Source organism: Pygocentrus nattereri, chromosome 30 (assembly GCF_015220715.1).
Source record: "Pygocentrus nattereri isolate fPygNat1 chromosome 30, fPygNat1.pri, whole genome shotgun sequence".
Taxonomy (NCBI): Eukaryota; Metazoa; Chordata; class Actinopteri; order Characiformes; family Serrasalmidae; genus Pygocentrus; species Pygocentrus nattereri.
The window spans coordinates 1,479,382-1,502,485 of NC_051240.1; the positions used below are offsets into that span (position 1 = coordinate 1,479,382).

General features: G+C 40.4%; 1 protein-coding gene across 6 annotated transcripts in view; it reads right to left on the reverse strand.

The window, feature by feature from the left end:
- LOC108436449 (histone deacetylase 4-like) overlaps positions 1 to 23,104 on the reverse strand; it is a 73,655-nt gene that overhangs the window by 25,030 nt on the left and 25,521 nt on the right. For 4 of the 6 annotated variants that reach the window (XM_017712950.2, XM_017712951.2, XM_037536507.1 and 1 more), the window contains 4 exons: positions 11,825 to 12,099; positions 8,552 to 8,702; positions 6,726 to 6,846; positions 3,434 to 3,549 (listed from right to left, as the gene is read on the reverse strand). In XM_017712950.2, the coding sequence (XP_017568439.1) occupies positions 3,434 to 3,549; positions 6,726 to 6,846; positions 8,552 to 8,702; positions 11,825 to 12,099 (663 nt within the window). Of the gene's footprint in view, positions 1 to 3,433; positions 3,550 to 6,725; positions 6,847 to 8,551; positions 8,703 to 11,824; positions 12,100 to 16,317; positions 16,433 to 23,104 lie in introns of those variants that run through there. The other 2 variants (XM_017712955.2, XM_037536508.1) reach the window with 2 other exon arrangements.

A 23,104-nucleotide genomic window follows, 5' to 3' on the forward strand; every position in this document is an offset into this window, starting at 1 on the left:
GAAAATTATCCAGTTACTAAACACTGTTTAAACCCTCCCTTCAAAAATAATTTGCTTCTTTTATGCTCCATGCTGCTTATATTGACATCGTAATGACCTCTCCTCCAGAAAAGGAGAACAAAGCTCGGAACCTTAAGTGATTCTGTCTTTCAAGTTCATACTGAGATTAATGAAAAAATACTTTTAGGGACTTTTCTCTTTGAGATTCACTTCCAACAATCACCAAATCCTGTCTGTGACTTTGTGAATAACTCAGATATATTGGTCAGCTCAAAAGATCAGCTGATGTTGTGGACATGTGGATTTATCAGCAAAGGCAAAAATCCCACTGATAATGCCCCAATATATTTATTAACTTGTTTTCTATTGTAACAGATACCTCTGGGGATTCTGGAGATGGTTTATGGTTTTGACACTATTATGCCAGTCTTTGTCAAATTTTCCAAACTGCCAGTCACCACTTACTCACTTCGTTTACAGAAACACAAGCTGAATAAAAGCTGAAAACTAACAAATCTGAACACACAGTAATATCATGGTAAAAATCATTTAAAAATGTAAAATGCACCCAAAGCTCAGCTGTAGCTTGAGGACCACATAACCTTCCCATAAACAGATGTGCTAATATAACAGAAAATAAGAGTTAATAAAGAGAAACCAACATGACTAAGAATACTGGATGCTCTACCCCCTTTTGACAACAATTTTCAGTTCCTTAAAATAATTATCAACGGAATATGAAACATTTCTTTGTGTTATGATGAACGACATCACAATATGCTGTACTGGGCATATTGTGGATCATCAGTACTTCTAGTAATTTGATATATGCCGTATGACATATTGTGTATTGTGAAAATGTCTTAAAATATTGTGAAATTCCATTTCTGCCACAATGCTCACCCCTTTCTTTTGAAAGTCTAATATTTGCCATATCTGAAGCACTGTTCACAGTAGTAGACACTGGTCCAGTTCAGTTTCTCTCTCACGTCTTTACTTATCATAGGCTAGGCTGAGTGTAACGTGGGAAAAGTGCAAGGCTGTGACCCCCACAATGCTCTATGTGTGAGGACAGGGGGCTGGGGCAGGGTAGGGCACCCGTTCCAGCCCTGCCCTTCGCAATAGGTCAGTGACCCCAGAGCTGGCTTCCCTCCATTTACGCACGCTGGAAGAAAGAGTCTGCCCAGCCATGTATGGACTGCCCCATTCACACAACCCCACCATGAATGGGCACTGGTACAAGTAGTACAGGACAGAATTGCTCCATTAATCTTTTCATACAGCAGAGAGTGAATGGGGCATACAGAGGCTTTGTAATAGGCCTCAGTCATTCATTCACACTGTTTAACTGTCATAATCGGCGGGTGAGCCATGGCTGAATGCTGGGACCAAGCTGAGGACAGTGATTGAAAGCAATTATATCAGTGTGAGAAGTAATGTGAACTTGGACAAGGCCTAGCTGCTACTGACTGAGGAGAAACAAACAACAGTTCCTTCTGAAACTATAACATTTAGCAGCAGGGCTGTACTATACAAATGAAATTCCACAGTGTGAGTATTTTACAAGTTATTGCAATTACAGTGCACCACACAATATACTAAAACACATTAATAAATTAGTGAACAAAGACATTATTTTGACCAGCATGCAAATGCCTGATTGACACCCATAGAAACTGATCTGGAGCATGTGAGGTTGGTCAATTTGCATGAGGGCTCATTTGCACGTTGTAATCTTGTTCAACATCAGTATTGTAAAAGCCAACAACAACAGCCAAACAACTTTTCTACACTAATGTAGAAATCTCACAAATAGGCCTGTTATGATCATGAAATTATAGCTAAAGATTAATTGCTATATAAATAATTGCAATTGACAACTGAATCATCCTTTTTCTACATTGTATGCAAGTATTAAAGCACAAGCCTCAAGTGGTCAAACTGGCTGATTGATTAGCTATCTTGCCTCCTAGCTGTCGATATTTATTAGCTCCCAACTTACAACAGACACGGCTTGAGCCCAAATAAGCAAACATTACTTAGTGCTGCCCTAGTGCTGCAGTGATTGAGTTTTCTGCTTTTATTTATTTATTAGTATTTGCCTCAACCCATTTGATGAAAATGCATCAAATCCCATTTGTTATTGCAAGCAAACAACAACTGTGATCAGCTCAAATAATTGCGACTGTGTAATAATTGTGACAGGCCTACTAACAAAAGCTCATACAAGCTATGATCAAAAAGTTCACGTCAAAAAATGCTGAAGAAAAGGCCATACTAAGGCAGATCAACAACTTGATCTATTTAATTGGTAATTTATAATATACTACATTCCATCCTTGCACCAGGCTGCAACTTTGAAGTCCCTCTATCTGTGCACATTCATCCCACTCTCACATTCATCCCACTATGAGAGAAAAGAAGGCCCCGTTCATTTGGCCATTACTGGAAGCGACGCTCATATGGCACGGAGCAGGCATAAAATAAAGGCTCTCCTAACTAACAGGCTGTCATTAACATAAGCAAATCCCACAAACTCGTCACTGCTGCATAGGAAAAAAGCCGGGAGAAATGAATTAGGTTATTGAGGAGGGCCGCTGCTCCTGGTGGGGACAGCCGATAGTTTCCACCCACCTACAGCACAGCACAGTTTCACCTTATCTGTGGCATGACTCTGAGTCCATCCGAGCGGTAAATAGGGCTACCTTTGTCGTTAACGTAAACCACTGACTGCAAGCAAATTTATCAGGCACTTTTTATTCTGCACTGCTTAAACGTCACACCACAGGCATTAACATGTCATTGCACTGACTTCCCAGCTCTGCATGGATTATGCACAACCTGTATTTTTTGACTTTCCTCCCTCTTTCGCTGTAGTGCGGGCTGCTATAAGAGAACTGAGTCACTGACAACTCAGAAATCCTCGGCACACACTAATGTGCATGTAAGCAAGAGTGATAACACGTTCATGCGCACATATTCAAATATGCAAGTACATACATGCCGACACACACATACAGTAGTCCACTCCCTGGTCCATCCCAGCAGGGTGGAATGTGGTCCCGGCAGCCAGAGTAAACTGGCTTATCTCCAGCGGCAAGGCTAGAGTCAACAGCATCGCATCAGCCTTGCTGCTAAGTGAATAATTATACTGTACCAGCCCCACTGCACCGCCTAACCACCCAATAATGGTTTCCTATGCATACATTCCATTAGGATCCTACATGGCCGTTCTGAAGGAGGAGTTAGGTTACTGCTAATACTCACAGATATTTCAGGTTCAGATCAACATTTTCTCTTAAGGCAGTGTTGGAGACCATCATAATGATAATGACGTAGTAACTAAATAAATCTAGAAGCTTTCAAGTGCTCACTCTATAAAGTTAACCATGAGTCTGTATGGTAGTGTCCGTGTATTGGTGGTGTGTAACACCTGTCTTGCGGAGTGGGAAGTCCTTGGAGTCATAGACACCCACAGTTGGGTGGTTATAAGCAGACATGCCAGTTTGAGGAGGAGAGCTCTGGTCCAGAGAACTGTGCTGGGTTTTCCTGTATGTAAACAGATTAGAGACAGAGACAGAGAAAGGGATAACATTAATACTAAGCTAGGCACATATGGATAGTGCATAACATCTATAATGCTGTGCTTACGTAGCATGCTTTTCAGTAGTTTGATAACCATTTTCAGTCTCAATATTTTTACTTTACAACTAATTATTTTAAATCGTCAAGTTGTATAAGACAAGTATATGAAATGTTCCTACATTTATTCACTAATCTGCCAAATGTTTAATGTTAAAATATTAAAATGTTGATTCCAAACTTTTGCAGGGTAGTATGCATTTATACTAATACTATTTATACCAGATGTCTTTATCTAATGTTTGGAATAATTGCTCCATTTCTTAGAAACTCCCCAGGATGTCAGGTGTAAACATGTTGCACATAAATACCAGGTCCAAGTGGCCTGGCATGGACCAAAGCCAAACCAATGTTCTGCTCTGCTGAGCTTGCTTCATGCCACATTTCCAGCCAGATTTCCCATTTGCAGGACAGTCTCTCGTAATCACAGAGAGCCTCTCCACTAAGGCTAGCCTCAGACACCACAAGCCACATGCTCCCACTGTACCACCTCATGTTTCATAACATGCTGTTATAAAGGCAACCTTGCCACCAATGGACAGTGCGCTAGTCTGTTGTGTCTACACACCTCCCTAAAACTCATGCTGGCAAGCCGAACAAGCCCAGGTGTCCATAATCTGGCTTGCCTGAAGCAACCATTGACAAGAGCCCAAGAGCACTCAAGGTTGAGTTATAAAAAATACATCCTCTCAACAGCGTGTAATAAGCTGTTATTGAATGTTTGCATTAGAGCTTTCCACAGGGTACAGGGGGCTTGGTATGGCTCAGCCGTTGAAAACCACACTCACCTCAAACGGCAGGTGTCAGGAGGAGACATACATGTTTGGAAACCTTTTCATCACTTACATGCTTCAAAACTTTCATGTTCCTCCATGTTAGCACAACGCTATAGTCAAGGTTCAACTTTTGATGGCTTTCAAATCTATGGTATAGACATACACTATATGGTCAATAGCGTGTAAAAACCTGCATAACTACCTCTTCTCTTCTGGGAAGTCTTTACACTAGATGCTGCAATGTTGCAGTAAGAATTTAACTGCATTCCGCTACAAGGACCTTAGTGAGGTCAGATACTGATGTTAGAAGATTAGTTCTGGATCACAAACAGCACTCCAATCAAAGGAGTATTTGATCACTCCAGAGAATGCAGCTCCACTGGGTTCTGTGGAGTTTAATACCCCTCTAGCCAACGCTTTGCACTGAGCAAAGTTTGTGCATACCAATACAAAGAGATACAAAATACAAAGAGATGCCCTGGAGTGGCCACCTCTTTGTATTGGCAATGCTTTTCTGTGGAGATGACAAACTGCGGAGGTTAAACAGGGTGTGTGCACACAATTGCATGACTATGCCACCTTAAGCCCTTAAAATATCAGGCTTATTACATACTAAGGCTTACTATTCAGTAACCACAGACACTTCAATGCAAACTGACTGAGTTATGCTTAATTTATAGAAGTCAGCGATTTAAGAGGTTAATGCAACATCTAACTTACAAAGCAGTGTTTGTCCACCCCGGTGGTTCTTCAGGCCCACTGCTCTGCACTTCTCTAGTGTGTTCCTGCTCCTCAACACACCTGATCCAGCTAATCAGCTTACTGAAGCAGCTGAATTTACTAATTAGCTGTTTCAAAACTTTGGAGGAAGCTTTATTTTTACTTTATTTTTAACTTTATTTTTAAGCAACCTTTTCTTAACAGTCAGGGACTTTTTGTAACAGTCAGGGACACACTCACCACTTTAACTGCTCCATAAGCTCATTCTCATTCTACTGTTTATATTCGCACTACTTATACCCACAGACCTTAATATACACACACACACACACACACACACACACACACACACATATATATAATTCTATTTTTCTACAATTAGTGTTTAGTGCTTTTTTAGTGTCTATTTAAATTCACACTTTTCCTGTTTACCATGTATTTAATGTGATCGCTACACCATGGGGTCTGTTACTCTAATGCAATTTCAATACTCTGTATGTCCAGTACATATTGTAGCATTTACAATAAAACTGACCTGACTTTGTTTAATCTACTTTCCTCCTTTTTACATTAGATTTTCCAGTTATTGCAATCATTTTAATATATAAAGATTTAACTCAAGTCAAAATTCATTATTGCCTCCTGGATATATGTAAGCACTAACACAATCAAGCAACAATAAATGCAATATTATGCATCTTTAATACAGTGATACAAAAAGGGACAGCACAGCGAAAGCAATTCCACATGTAGATGCGTTGTACTGCACCCAACATGGACATGTATGTTCCAACAACTCTGAAAGCAGATTTTAATGAGTTATGGGGGAGTATTAATGTACCGCTGGCAACATATTAGGTACTATAGGGTTATAACGGCAGAGGGGTCTTTTCTCTACAAAGAGCCAAATGTTCTCTCTGTGCTCAGACATGCATACACAGTACGTGCCAGAGGTGTTAAAAAAACACATCTCAGGCTGGGTCACCTTAGGTCGTCTCTTTCTGCCCGTGTCAGATATAGGACACCAGTAAACCTTACCAGACTGACATTAAAGCTGCCAGACTGACAAATGTGTTTTGGACTGTGAATCACATTTTACGAAGTCCACCGTTTGCGCTCTTAGACAGGAAATGTTTTCCTTAATAAAAGTGTATGTTTAGATTGCCAAGCTCACCAACTCTCTTTTCAAGTGGGTATCGCCCTAGGCCAATCCAAAGAGGCAAACATGATAAACTGTGCTTTGAGGAACATTTGTGTTGGAGTACTCTTCTCAGAGTGTTGTTTAAGAGACCACAAGTGTGGACAGAAAGTGAAGAGCTTGTAAAATGTGTGACTGTATTTCTGATTAGGGCAAGAGATTAAAAGACAAATTTAATCAAGCATTAAATTAACCATATTAACGTTATTTCTTATAATATTCTAACTATATTATAAGAAGATTTTTGTGGAAGGAAAAAATGATTAATTACATGTTAAAAACAAGATTCCTCAGTGGAATTGTTTGATATCCAATGCATAATTCCAAAAATATGTCATGGTCTAAATGGTACGAGGCAGTTCATCTAGAAGACATATACATTCTCTTACCCATACCAGTAGCGTGGGTTGTTGGTTATGCAGTGGTTCAGGTTGCGCTGGGCGAGTGCTTTCTTCTTATTCAGCACAAACTCCTGTAGTCTCATTTTTACCTCTGTACTGGCCACTGCACCTGTTCAGACCAAGTGCACACACTGTTAGAAAAGACTATCACTCATTTCACTCAACAGTACATGTGCAGTGCAGGAAAATGCTAACGATAAAACACCAGTAGTCATAATTGGGCTGTTTCATATTTTAAATAACAAGTTACTCTGATATCTAAAAAGCACTTCTTTGAGATGCTTTTAATGGTTTCATGCCTGTCTCAACACAGTCCACTACTGGGGCAATGACCCACTAGTCACATTCATTACACCCACAGATGATGAACTGGCAAACTTTCAGAAAAAATACCATCATGGTTAAAATTACAACGAATGATAAATTATTCAAACTGAACCTTCAAAATCATAAAGTGTAAAACTGAAAAACTGTAAAGAGAACTGATGAAAAATGAGACAAAAGCTAATTACCAGAAACCAACAAAACCACTGAGTGCTGCAACCAACGCCTCATCCGTGCTATATTATTTACATTATTTAAGCCTTTCTACATTTCTACTGTGCAAACAGGTTCTGCCAATTCTACTGGCATTATTTTCAAGGTAAATTATACAAGCTATGATACAGTACCTCTTGGTTGATCAACTACAGTTGGGAAAAGGGAACTAAACTGATTTTTCACAGTTCTTTTAATGGCTCACACCGAAGTTACATATGCTGTTTTACCAGTACAAGATGTTGGCATTTACTTGCTGACCAACTAATGCTTCCAGAGTGAGCGGCAGTAGTTTTCAAACAGTATTCCCACACCATTTTTAGCAGCTGTCCCCAACGTCATCAAAAGGTCAATCTTAATTTGTACTCTACTCATGCTTTTTTTTATTTTTATTACTCATGCTTTCTTAATCGGCCCTCCAACAAGTTGAGCTCATGCTCTTTCCCTCACCGTGTCGGCTGCAAATGAGTCTCGGGGGGTTGTGATGGGGGGAGGAGGTGTTGAGAGACAGGCCGCAGGCCAGAGAGGCTCCTGCCATACTGAATTACTGCTGCTACCGCCAAAGATACTGCCACTGTTTACCTCCATAAACACTCGCTTGTCACAACAAGCGTCAATCAAACCCACTGACAGGCCGGCCAGTTAGAGCCTAAACCAGCAGACAGGAATCAAGAGTATATGTGACACGAGATGGTCATGGTAATGATGTTTTGGAAGCAAAGGAGAGGCTTAGTCAGGCTTTGGTTATCTTAAGCTATCTGAAATTTGGCCTATATTTGAACTTTAAATATCTCTGTGAGCTGTAGGAGCCTTTATAATGAAAAAATAAACTGTCTTTGTTTTGTTTTTTTGTCTTTTTGGGTTTTTTTTTAAATAAAAGAGTTTAATATGTCTCAAAGTTACAAAACATGCTGTCCACTCTTCAGTCCTGCAGCAGTTTCCCCCGCATATTCACACTGAAGTGATAAGCAGTGGTGTTAGTGCAGGCCTTCTACAGTAGAGTTGCTGGAGTGGTAGATGTGCAGAAATGATTCAATATTAACCACTGAATGCAGCTCTGCACTGGATCCAGACATCTGACAGAAGCATGAAGTTTTCCTGACATCCCTGAGGATTTTAGTCCGAACTTAGCAGTTTTCTGACTTGAGGCACAATACAGAGCAACAAGTCAGAACAGTGGCCATTTACTTACAGCATTCTTAAAGGTACAGTAACAACCATTTTAATTCCAAGAAATAGACAGAGGAAATCTCTTATGACTGTATGACAAAACTCACTCTCCTGTCCCCTCTCTTTGTTCTTGAGGAGCTGGAGTTTCTGTTCTCGCTGCTGTTTCTCCAGCTCCTGCTCCACACGGTGCTTCTCCATCTTCCTCTGGTGCTCTAGCAGCTCCTGTTGATGCTGAAGAGCCAACAGCTCCTGTTGATGCTGAAAGAGGAACGTTCGTATGTTAACATCAATCTGCATTACAGTTACATTATGATGCATATGACATGTGCATTACAGGTATTATGTATCTGCTAGGGCACACTGTGTGTACGCTACTAATGTGTTGCAGTAACTACTGTACCTTCTGTGGTGGGGATTGTTAGAGTGCTCTTAACATTCTCCAGAGAATAGTGTCGGATATAGCCTTTGTGCACTATAGTGGGATATACAAATTTTAGGCTAGACATTTTAGTCTGAAAACCCATAACAATTATACACATTAAAGCGTGGTAAGAAGCTCTGTACGAGATCACACTGTACGCACTTCTGATGAAATAGATCAGAGAGGAACTGTTTTTTTTTTTCTTCCCCCAGAATTCCCTCAGGAGCTCAGATGCGGAATACCAGTGCCTCAGGTGTGTGCTATAAATAACCACTCCAGATGAGCTGGCACCTGTAGCTGCAACGCTCTGCATGTGTATGTGTGTTGTCCAGTTTATATATATATATATATATATATATATATATATGAGAGAGAGAGAGAGAGAGAGAGAGATTCCTTCTTCATGGGAAACACATAACGGTTTTAAAAGAGTCTCCACTGAGTCTCATGCACTCTATCTAACACCTGCCTGCTCTTTAAACGCAACGCTTTCTTCCTGCCTTTTCGTATGACCTGGGTGCTTCACCACAGCTGTGTGCTAGGGCTTCATTCGAGTATGGCTTGAAGTCTACCTCTCAAGGCAGCTGTGACAACATTAGGGCTGTCCCAAACTAGGCTTCTACCCAGGGGCAGTTAACTGCTAACTGTCCCCAGTGATGATCAAAACTCACTTACCATCAGCTCAGCTTGCTCATTTATTGATTAATTCCATGCAAAGACAAGAAAGACTGCTATTCCCACACGTGAGCCTAACTGAACTTAAATGTTGGGTGACATGATATATTAATACTACATTTATTATACCCATAATAGACAAGACTGCTGTAGAAACGTGGCTCTGTTTAGGGAGACTGGGCGGGGCCACTGTGTGCTGTTGCCACAGGCAGATTTCATGTACAAAAAGCTGCCTATGCTATTGTTCACATTTTAGGATATACTCAGACCGCAGCATTCAGACCGACACAAGGGCTCGGGAAAAGCACCATGTTTCAGCTCAGATGGTCAAGTTCGTGTGACATTCACAATTCTGTTCTATTTTAGATTAATTACAGATTTCGTGGCCAAGTTAAAGGTGAAATATACTACAACCTCAAAATTAATGAACTGTTATGTTCTTTCATTTTTCAAAGTTACAACTTCAACTTGCATGCTATCACTATATTTGCTTAAAATTACTGGAAAAAAAAAACGTCTGAAAGGTAAAACAAAGTCCTGGTTTCACTGTGGCTACTGTTTCACCTGATTACTCTAATAAGATGATTCTGATATCGCATAGGCCGATCCCAAGCTAAGGACAATTAAAAGGCCTTAAAGTTTTCAAGTAAAAGTCAGCTGTTCATGTCCTTATAGAAAAATGTAGCACATCCATAACGTGGTCTGCTGTCTATATGAACATTTGAATTACAGTTGATAAACTGCATATATACTGTAGTATGTAAAATGCTGTCTGCAGAGTTTAGATTCCAGCTTTTTGGAATTATCTTAATACTTTCTGAAGTGTATTCACATGGAAAATTCTTGTACAGTACAGGAATTAGTACACAAATCATACATACATAAAATAAGTGCATTTAGTCAACAGATAGAATCTTATTAACCCAAAAATACTCCCACTAATGAGTTGACTGGTTGACTTGGAGGGGATAGTCCTACAAAGCATCTCCATTCACCTAGCATGTACTGGTAATTACTGGCCAGGCACTCGCGCGTGGGGGAATCTGAGTAGCTGGGTCAATGGTCTGTTAGAGGAATGGTGTGTACAATGGGCCAAGGACATGCCTGCAAACCAGCCAACATCTCGACCCAGGCAAAAGTCAACACAGCTCTGAGCATCTGCAGTGTGCAGAGCACCTAGAGGCCCTCAGTAGTTAGGCCTATACCAATATTTGATTAATTTAATTAGACATAATTTCATCGGTCGTGTTTTCTTTGCTTTTGAGTGCTTTTTGTGCTCCGTGGCAAAACGCTGGCTCAAGATCGTGAGCCAGGCGGCTCACACCGCTACCTATGCATAAATAGTGAGGAGAGAAGATGAGTGAGAGAGAGGTGGAAAAGTCAAAAGAGGACATGTAGGAGGAGGTTAGGTTCTAACAGATGCCTGTGCATGCTCTTTAAATCCCAGGCTTATTACATACTAAGGCTTATTATTCAGTAACTGCAATGCAAACTGGCTTTCTGAGTTATTCTTAGGTTACAGAAGTGTGTAGTAAAACTTTGGACTCCTGGTGGGTCCTGGCAGTTTAAGGAGTTTTAAGGTAACAGTCTGGTTACAGATGAACTCATGCAACATAGGGCAGTGTTTTTCAGCCTTGGCCAAGGAGTAAAATGTGTGTGTGTGTGTGTGTGTGTGTGTGTGTGTGTGTGTGTACTACAGGCAAATATTTGGAAGCAAGTCTGCTATTAACAAGGAAAAAAATGAGTTGGCTAAATGGCTGTAGTAATACTATACTATTAATTCATTCTTTTCCACTTTTCAATTGGTTCTGCTCTTGGTGATGACTTTAGAGCATAGAGAATTGTTGCAAACTTAACCATGTCCACCTGATTCTCACATTCATTTGCTCCTTGATGTGTGATGGACTGAATAAGATGTGTAAAATAATAATTAAAAACTGATTAATGTAACAACCTAATCAACAATGGCCATAAAGGCTTGTACTTGTACAACCTGTTTGAGTACATCACTGTAACCAGATTTCCCGAAATTCTTATTTGGTTAAACTAGATTTCGAAATATTTGTTATTTTCTGGGACTTAACTGTAATATATGTTTGAAAATGAATAAATAATTAATTGTATGTTAAAAAATAATATGTCAATTTTAACTCATTAAATATTAATTGTGTATGTTAGGCACATGCGCCAAAGATCAAGAAAAACGAGAATCGCCTTCCCATAAATGAACGATCATGTCATAATTAAGCTGTGGACTGTGACCTATTGCAGGGTGTGTACTCACCTTGATGTGCTCCTGCAGCTGGGCTTCATGCTGGCGCGAGAGCTGCTCGTGCTGCCGCTGAAACTCTGCGATGAGAAGCTGCCGCTGGACCTGCTGCTTATGTTTCAGTGCCAGGAGCTCCTGCTGCAGCTGCTGCTCTCGCACTCCCGGGTCCACTGCGTCTGAGACCAGACCCGCGCCAGAGCCCGAACCAGCGCCAGGAGACTGATCCACACGCAGGTCCATTGGAATGGCTGCTGGGGGAACTCTCAGAGGCAGAGCAGAGCTCAGGTCAACTGCAGAAAGAGAAAGAGAGAAAAGCAAAGATTTTTGCAAAGCTTCAAAAAGGGCTACACAATATGATGTTGGTAATCATTACTGTGATGCTGGCCTTTACTGGTACAGCAAAACTATATGCAAATGAGCTCTCCCACAAAGGTTTTAATTTGTTAACAGTTCAAGACGAGTGTTTCTGTGGATCTTCTGAGTAACCGTTATGCTACCTTGCTGACTTTTGCAAGGCATATCAATCGTAATATGCAGCAACATAACTGGAACACTGGCATTTTGTCCATTTTGTAGTCCTGTATCATCTTTTAGAAATATTTTGCTGCCAGCAAGCAAGACATGTTTACTGACATGTATTTTAACCGTACTGTAGTTTACCCCTACTCTGTCGTTCTGCAGTGATGTACTGCTGTTTATTGATAACTTGCATTGACTTTTTAATTATTTACAAACTGCTAATAAAATACACTGAACGCAATTTATCAAGCCTTCAGAAGAATTCTTAAGAATGTAAGAATTTGGTGCATATGATAATCACAGGAGAATCACTATTCAACATAATCACTATGTTGTTCTATTAAGAGACACAGAGAAGACTGGAGATCAAACAGTCAGAACAGAAAGGGAACACACCGGCGAAGGACAGCGGGAAAGAGAGAGAGAGAAACAAGAGTTCGTTAAAGTTGCTTAATTATTCGATTCTTTGTTTAAGTGGCCTGCTGCAGGTCCCACAGGTTGCAGACAGAGAGAGCCGTGTAAAGCTGTACAGAGATCAGCCGGCCAAAGCCACAAAGAGGCCATTGAGGAACAGGGCCGGCGGTCCAGCACTACCTACATCAGGAAACACTCCAAGACCAACGGCTTCCTCCACATCAGCTCTGAATAAACAGCGGCGGTAGGGGGAAATATTTGTTTACAGGCTAACAAACAGCTCTAGATGCACTGATACATTTACCTGCAGCTATGTCTGAAGCTTGATGCTAATGACCCTCAGGCCACAATGCAAATGTTCATTTTCTCGCTCACACACACGTGTCTTCTTTTCTCTTTACATATGGACTCTCTCCCACTTTCTTCTCTCTCTCTCTCTCACACACACACACACACACACACACACACACACACACACACACACACACACACATACAAAACCACTGACAGACGCAGAGAAGCTATGATTCATTGTCAAATTATCACTGGAAGCCATAGCGGTAATAGCTCATGGTACTTTTCAAGCCCATAAGGCTCTGGGGAAATTAACAGCATGGCACTTCTCAAGGTGTTTCTTTCATGTGGAAATAAATGAGGCACAGCCTGGCGCTCGCGGATTATCAGAGACGCAGATCGGAGCAGCGGAGCTGAGTTAGCAATACACGGCCAAGTGTGGCTGGCCAGCGTTGCATAAGCAGCACGGCACTATAGAATATTAACAGCAGATTCTCTTCAGTAATGAACTGATGTATCTCCGCCTGCAGAATGCAAATGCACTCAACATGGTAGATGCTCTAATACAGAGGCAAACCACCCGGTTATTAAAGGCAGCTTCTAGCACTTCTGGAAATTCAACTTGGCTCCTGCATGTAACACTTTTGACTGACCTATTTACAAACCTTTTACATACTTAAAAGATGCTAGAAGTACTGCTGAAGACTTCAAACAAACTTTTATAAACCCTGTTAATATAAAAGGAACATTTTTTAATAAAGGCACACATTCCCCACACTGTAAATGTAGATCAACCAAGAACGTTTGGACTGGAGCTACAGGGCTAATGTAGCTAACAAGTAATGAAAGTCAATAGCTACCAATTAACATTACGCAAACCACACACTCAAATCACACATTGTCCCCAAACTGTGAGAAGTTGCTAAATAATCTGAAGTACACCTGCTTATGTGGTTTCACACACTGTAGGACAAACAGACAACTTGAGGCCTGATTTCATCTTTTTTCCATTTTTAGTAATAAGTAGGGCAATTTGGAAATAAAATGAGGTGTTCAATAAAGCTGTCGGATTTGAGGATGATGTGAGAAGCGATAAAATATCATTAAAATTGTGTGCCTCTGACTGAATTGAACACTAATACGGACTTTTTTGATGTGTGAACAGAAATCTAACAAGAAACAAACTTATAAAAGCACCATCTACTGTTGTGTTGTTACAAAAGTAGTAACATCTACTTACATCAGAACTATAAGCAGAACTATACTGAACTATACTGAAAGGCTAAGAAGCAGCCAGAGTTACCTCAGAAGCTTTTCTATAAAGGCTACACAAAAAAATAGTATATATTTATCTTTATATAGGTACATAAGAATTAACACACATTTTTATTTATTTTTTGCTTAGTTATCAAATTCGTTTGTTGCGACAGTAGAAATTCCTGCCTCCCGCATAGCAGTAGTTCAGTGGATGGAGGAGTTTTGGTTAAGTTACTTGCCTAACAAGTGGGAGAGCAGTGTTCAATCCCAGCACAGAGAATCACTTACTAGGCTTCTAACAGTGGGAGCCAGCAATGCAACGATGTCTCTCTGGCACTGTGTGTATGAGGTAATTTAATAAGTTTATCGTGATGAGGATGAAAATACAATTTATTGTACAGCCCTGATAAGTAAGTCATATCGTATCAGACGCCATACTTATACAAACAGGCCTTATTAGGTTAACAGTAACATGATTTGCAGCAAGTTTGTGATGATCTGTCCATATAGTTTTATGTTTCATGGCGGAACCACTTAAGTAAATACGCCACTGAAGCAAGTGTGTGATGATTTGGGCAAGCAGACTTTACAATGCTAACTGGTGAGGTATTAGCTTCTATTGCTTGTTAGGCCTCGTAGCTCCAGTACAAAACTAACGTAGCAAACTTAGAACACCAAAACTGTCTTGGCTGACGACTAAATCTTAGACCAAACTGTTCCGTTCAACGTCTGTATGCAAACTTACAGTCTCATTTATCAGAGTGGTCCAGAGTAACCCAGTGGATCACACTCCTTTGTGAATAACTACAGCTAACACAGAGAAGGGAACTCCCACCGCTCAGATAATAGACTAACATTTCAGAGAGAAGAGGGTGCTGTCTTTAATTATTGATTTGCAGATGATAAAAGAGAGGGGAAGTGAAGGGATGTGTGAGTGCAGAGGAGAGGAGTTCAATAGAGACTTTGCCTTATTTTACAACAGGGAGGCCTGCACATGTTCGCACTTTGGGTCATATAAACACACGCACACACACACACACACACACACACACACACACACACACACGCACACACGCACATACACGCTTACAGCCACCTTGCTGGATCTTGCTGCGTACGGGGAGCCAAACAGCCGCACATGGTTATGGAAACATGGCAGAGGATTTTGGAGTTTGATCTCTTATGACTTCACACACCAAAACCATAGCAACACACCCACGGCGCCAACAAACTGATGCTTTCGTATCCAAGGCTGGGTGCATTTGTTTAACCGGCCAATATAATTCAAATCAGGCTGCAATAACATCTATTAGATGCTACAGCTCTAATAGTGATTAGAAGCTTGCCACAATTACAGAAGTGTACACATCTGTCTCCATCCCATAAGAAATCGATTTTACAGGTTGGTAAATTGACAAAATGTATTACACCACCCACCCACCCCCCAAACGGGGGCAACTACTTAATTTGAGAGAGAGAGGAAAATGATAACGAAGATGCATACCAAGACTATAGAGGACATACAGAAAACGTATATATTTATCCTCTTGTAAAGGTGTATGTACGAATAAACTTGTGAGCTATGCGTTATTAATATCTTCACCCAGTAGTTAAAAGTTGTCCCTTAACCTGTCTACTGACCATTTCCAATGAATATATCAATCTCTGTTATCTCTGAAGGGCAAATAACACCAGTGGATATGCAGCCATAGCCTTCGTTAAACCATAAAAAGGCCTGATAAGATTGGTAACCGAGTCATTTTCCAATCTGCATCTGTATAGAGCTGTAGAATTAAGCTAGGTAAACCTATGCAAGAGGAAGACAGATCAGAAAAAAAAATTCAGACAAGCATGCTTAGAGTCCCAAAAGTAAAGCTACATCAGCCCCACCTGCAATTCACCTATAACAAGAGAGAGACTCTTCAGTTAAATATGCCAGAACAGAAACCTTTCATTAAGACCATGCTGCAGATATTCAGTGGAGTAGCTGTGAAAGCAGAGTGTGGATTGTGTGGGTTTCTTACCCATCAGTGCTGAGGAGGAGTGTAGGGGAAGCCCTCTCTGGGACAGCCTGTCTCCCTCTATTCAGAGCAGGCCAGCTCTGATCACCACTGCTACTCCTCGCAGTCTCGTTCTTTCTCTTTCTCACTGTCTCCTTTCTGCACTCTCTTAACTCCCTCCCACTTTCTGTTCACGCCCTACTGCTTTGCCTCCATCTCTCTCTCGCACTCTCTCTCTTTCTCTCTGCCTGATGACATCAGGGGCTATGGCTGAGTGTTTACGTGAACTGGTCCCACAGACACACACACACACACACACACTCACTTCAACTGTGACGTCTACACACACCCACAAAGTGTCTGGCCTAGTTAACCCACACAAGTCAAGAGTTCTTGCTTTCATTTTCCTTTTCCACACCAAATGCAGTTGTGTAGTTAGTGACTTACACAATTAATTACATTTACATTTGATTTGTATTCTGTATCGGCAGACTGTCTGTCTTCTGTTTATTTTGAAATCTAAAGGGCGTTTTTCTTTAACCTTTCCCCTCCTTCCCTACTTAAAAACACACATATCGCATTGGCTGAAAGTTGAAAATCCTGTCTGATAGAATTTCCACATTTTTCAATGAGCTACAAAGGAGAAATAATTAATACTGAATTACACCATGCTTGTTATCACTTAGAACTGAGACACTGACAACTTAATGACTAAGTCTTCATGCAATGCATTACCAATATTTCATAGATTTGTCAGGATTTTTAAAATTCCATGCACACAAACTTCAGAAAGTGAAAAGGGCGCATCGGTGTAATCAACCTGAATGGCCTTCAAAGTCTGACTGAAAATAGCTATCTTCAAGACATGTGAAGGTAAACATCATGAAGCTCATCAAACAAATATTAGCTCATCCATCGGTTACACTGCTGCCTTTTATTTTATTAGTTGCATTGCACACTTTTATAACCTAAGAATAGCTCAACCTGTTTGCACTGGAGTCCTTGTAATAAGCCTTAGTACGTAATAAGCCTGGGATGTTAAGGGGTTAATTAAAGTGATATAACCTCAATAACGCAAATAACCAAATAACCTCCAGCACCAGTTTTTCTTACGAACTCTGTGAACTCTTTCTCCTCACAATCACATCTGAGGCCTGGTGTCAAATGCTATCTGCAATACATGTCCTTGCATCAAACAAACAACATTAAAAAAAATAAAGATTCTTACAGAGGAGCCTGGAGCCTAGATGAGTTTTAGCAATCACTAAGGAGGATGTGCATGATACACCTTGTCTGACAGATTGGAGATCTTTCCTCAATCACCTGCTATTACAACCATCACAAATTTGGCATTTGTTCACCAGGTATTGGCACGGCTGACAGCATCATCAGCAGTATTTATAGTAAAATGTGACTTGGGGATAATTATCAACATGTGATTAAGCAGCATGTAATCATACAGTTGCTTCTAATACACTGCTAGGCCATCAGTGGATCAATATGTATGACATCATATTATGTGTATTGCCAAGAATTATGCAATAACATGATTGCTCTCATCAGCATGTATGCTTTTCTTGAACAGAATGAATCAGCATGTGCTTCCACAGGCCAGAGGGAATAGGCCAAACGTGATTTGGTGGCCTGTTTAAACCTTGGAGACAACAATCAACAACTATAGCTAATCAATAGCAGAAAAGCACAGGGCAGTGGGGGCAAAAGTGCCGCTTTATCTTCTCTTATTCTAGAGCACTCCAGGCACACTCAAGCATGGAACCCAAACACGGATGTAGCCGTGGCAACCCTGTTCTTTCACACAACTGTGACATGTTTCAGTTCATTTCTTAGTGAAAGCAGTCCATCAGCTTTTGGTAGGCTATGGCTGGCCTTGTAAACAGCACATCAGTCCTGCGCTGTTTTCATTCTCTTCAGATACCTGAGCTTACACACTCCTGTGATCAAGAAAGTCTAGGCAACAGGAGCACACAGAGCTCAGAACAACAGCTTCCTGATCAAGCTCAACAGAAATCCTGTCTCATAAATATTATGAGCTGCACTTTACAGGTTTCGGGGCACCTACCTTTTTAAAATGCTTTTACATGTTTAACACATTAAATCGAAATCTGGTTGCAAAACTGACAACTTTGAGAATACACACTCACACTCACACCATTTCTTTTTTACACGTGCTTTAAACAACAGTTTGAAAATACCATCTCACAGCTAAAAGCTTTAAGTAAAACTTTGATTTTCACCTCTTCCTTAACGTAAATTTAAAAAAGTAGCAAGATGTCCCCAAATTTTGCATATTTGATAAGCACAACAGATCTATCTATCTATCTATCTATCTATCTATCTATCTATCTATATATATATATATATATATATATATATATATATATATATATATTGCAAAACCAGTAAACACATGCTGAATTCAACCGATCAATTCCATATTGTACATAAGTCCAACCCCATGTAATTCATGCAGCAATGTGACACTTAAGCATTTACTGAGATCCGACAGCATAAATCAACAATTCTATTGCTCTAACTGGCAGAAAGAAGGTACAGTGTCTGGACGAAGAGAAGCAATCTGCAGGGACTCTGTCTCTGATGACCTCATGAAAAGCGGCTGAATGATCAAGTGCTTTCTGGACTGCAGTGCAAGAGGCCACTCCAACATCTGGATCACTCTTTTCATTCCAACATCTGGACTGCTGTGTGAGCAGGTCAGCGGCATGTCAGAAATGACTGCGCAGGGCTTATCTCTCCCATCTGCCATCTCAGCCTGCTGACGTCAAAGCCTACCTCAAGTTCACAGTGATGAAGCAGATATGAGATGTGCTTTACTTCCAAAGGGCCAACAATGCAACACGACTCTCGAGCCCCCCCTCGCATGGACTTTTAGAAGTTTATGCTAGCAAGCCTGCTGCTGGAGCTGCAGTTATGTAAGGTTTACCCTGCATTCGGACATGTTTTGAGCCCATAGTAATGGCTTGTTGGACCAGGTTAGTGGCAAATGCTGCCAAGAGAACAGCACGCAGACAGCATCAGCTTTGATAAGCTCCTGTGTAGGAACTAGAGCTCTGCATCAAACAGTGCTCTAGTCTTCTCATATACTCTGACCAGACAAAACAAACATACAAATAAACACTTTTTGTTTAGAGAAGAGTGGCAGCCAATTCCCACAGGAGGGATGGGCTGTCCACTGCATTCCAGTATAAAGCAGCATTTTCCAGCATGCATAAGTCTATACTGTATGTGTTCGAGCCTATGTAGCGCACTGAGAAATAGAACATGCAACGTAATGAACGTAAGAGAATGTAAAATATAGCCTGGGACATCCCAGACATTTGTATGAACTAGGTACAACTGCAAAATCACATGGATCATTTCATTACATTACAATGTGCAATGCAGTAATTCGCTTTATAAGTAAACTTTCATTGCCCAATCAGCTTAGTGCTAAATTTCACCAGCATCCCTACGGGAATATAATAACATCTGATGCTAATTCTATCTTAAACTTGTAGGTGAAACTTGTACCAGGCATACAAGTAGCATATCCTTTATTCAGTTTCATCATGACTGGAAAGGACTACATATAAAGTCTGTTTGTCAATATTATTGAAACAGCCCAGTAGTGTACTGGTTACTTGCTGACCTCGTTTAGCGAGGGCAGAATATAGTCTGATTACGGAAAATAAAACCAGTTAGAGACAGCCTGCAATAATAAACAGTGATGTTCACCTGGCAGTTCATTTGATCACATTTTATAGACGAGCATTTCAGCAACAATGACTGCCTTGGTGTGGTACTGGAGGAATATTTTGGGTGGTATCCACAAAAGTGGAACAAAGGTACTCAGCGTGCAGCATAACGTAAGCTCAGAAGAAAATGCTTTACAACAGAAATGGTCAAGTGGTCAACATAACTATACACTGTAGACCCTTAAGCAATTCAATTTTTAAATCAATATTTCATCAAAAAATTTTATTGCAGTTAACAGAAGAAATGTGACATTGGAGTTCATCTTTAAAAGTAACTCCACTGTGTAGGCTGTACTTTAGCCTGGCCAGCTCTCTCCGTGAGTCGTTTATACGCTTCAAAGCCGAACTACGCTACAGGTAAAAAGAGGATGATTTAAATAATATAGGTATGAAGTCTGTTACTTATACATACATCCCTGCAATAAAATAAATAAAAAGATGAATACTGAGATATTCAGGCATAATCTTGATTATTTTTTTGATTGTGACCAGAACCTCTAGAACTACATAAAAAAGTTACGTTTTATTATTTTCATTTTACTAGTTGAGTTTTAGTTGGGCCTCATACTCCTCTACTGTTCTACTACATGCACATCACTGTTCACTACTGTCAATGTCCCCACGCTTACAATGATCAATACGCCCTGCTATTTATGAGTCCCAGTTCAAATGTAGGCAGGCAGAAAGAAACAGAAGGGCCTATGAATAAATAATGTTGTTATAGTTATCGTGGTGAAAAGCGCTCCTCTCTTTCTCTCTCTCTCTCTCTCTCTCTCTCTCTCTCTCTCTCTCTCTGGCTCTCTCTCTCACACACACACACACACACAATAGCTGTGGTAGTACTCCACTTCCATTTCTTTCACTAAGATAAAACACGAAAAACAAAGCAAAAAAAAAGTTTTCCCCAAAGACAAAAAAGTACTGAACATGTGAGATATCATTTATTTATGATTCACCTCATGCTATTTACAGGCCCACCACCAAAACTCTCTTCACATTTCTCATTCATCTGGCTGCGGTGAAATTTTTGAACGGTTATTTATTTATTTATTATGACAGATCGTTTCTAGATACATAGTAAAACAATATAGAGACAGTTTTTTTTTCAGTGAAAACAATGTATTTCTGCAGGCAGCTCTAATGTATATAAAAGAGCGCTAGCTATTAGGTAAGCCCCCAGGTCACTGAGTGGTCTGGTAAAGGTTATGGTCTTCAGTCATTAGATGTTTTGGGTGGCTGAAAGCAACCTCTGCTCTGGAGTATCCGAAAGATTTTTCTGTAATACCACTGGCTTATGTTTCCCTGTAACGTTAGCCATTTGCTTATATAACGACACTGCTCTCCAGACCAAGACAGCCACTTTCTGCCGCCAAACAATAACAAGTTCACATTATGGCTGCCTGTTTAATAGCCAAAGAATGTGTTTTGCCTTTAAAGATTTTATTCTCTTTTTCCTTGCTCTGCCTCATCTGCTGGCCTCTCTCTCTCTCTCTCTCTCTGTCTCTCTGTGTCTCCCTCTCTCTTTCTTTGCCTTGGCTTTGGTTATGAGCCCCACTGTGCTCTGAGCTGCCGGTTCATATTACTGGGCTATTTTAGTCAGACAATGCCTGGGCGCTGTGGTTTAATGTCTGCGATCTGTTATGATCTCTGTGCGTCTGATGCTTGGGCCGCTGCTTGTTACACTAATGGGTGCTGGACGAAGCCGGGAGGAGGAGAACCAGGATCTTGTGGCTGATATCGTTTACAAGCAAGCAACAAGAAAAAGACAGAAGAAGGTAGGGAGGGAACAAGTGGTTCAACTGTTGAGTAAGCAACATTATGGGGCACAATGACGAATTCTGTAGCGCTCCACTACAGCTACTCTAATACTGACGCTGAAGTACTGGCAAATGCCAATGCAAAATCTTTAATTGAAGTACTATGCTTAAAATAATGATAAAGAGTGCCATGCTTGGGACTCCAGAGTGGCACAGCTGTCTAAGCGTTGGCCCTCTCGTCAGGAGATCACAAGTTCGATCCCTGGTGATGCAATAGCCGGCCAAGTATGTTCAGCTGTGTAATGATGTTGCATTAGTGTCAGTTTAAAGAGATGCGGTGGCACTTCACAGGTCTTGGAGGAAGCCTCTGCTAGCTTTCGCCTCCTAGTGCTGGTGGTATCATGTGATTAGGAGAGTCTTAACTAGTGGTTGGGTTTGTATGTGTGAAAATTGAAGAAAAAAAAACCTGCCATGCTTAAACTGATTAAACAAGAACTGTAGTCAACATCAGACATAACAGTGGCTTTTTTAGAGCTCTCCAAAAAATTACAATCCACACAAACTACCTACAGCGCAGATGTGTGCAAAATTAGACCATTTAAAATAAATGAATTCCATAATAAATGATATAAATGAATTTGCTGGCTACTCTTTTTCATGGTAATGTTACAGACTAGATGTGGCTTCTATTTATATCACGTGACCTCTTTTATTTCATGTTGCGGTAAAAACATGCATGTGATATTTCAGGTATTGCACTGAATTCTTTTCTTTTTTCCCCCGATTTTCATGCCAATAAAAGACTGAAAATATTCCTAACTGCTCCTTTGGCTTTCTTTTCTTTTCAGATTCAGATTCAGATTCCTTTATTGATCCCAGGGGGAAATTGCAGTTGTTACAGTTGCAGCCATTTATGTAAAAATAAACACTTTACTAATAATTTAAGACAATATAGAGAATTTACAGTATGTACACCAGATTTAAGTACTTATGAATATAGTAAGGTGGCGGTGATTTTGACAGTAATATGAAACATCAGGTATAAAGCTGTTACAATTATTTAAATTATTTAAATGAAGTTAGAGTCCCTCTGAGTTATTGCACACACAATTGTTGTTATTGCACATATGAACAGTTTCGTATTGAGTTTGTGAATCACACACTGAGGGAGGAGTTATAGTTTTCTGCAAGATCAGGTGCTGTAAGTCTTACACGCCAATAGCAGGCCAGCATGTGATGTTTCATGCTAGCATGTGTGTGTTTGTGCTTGTGCAGTGAGAC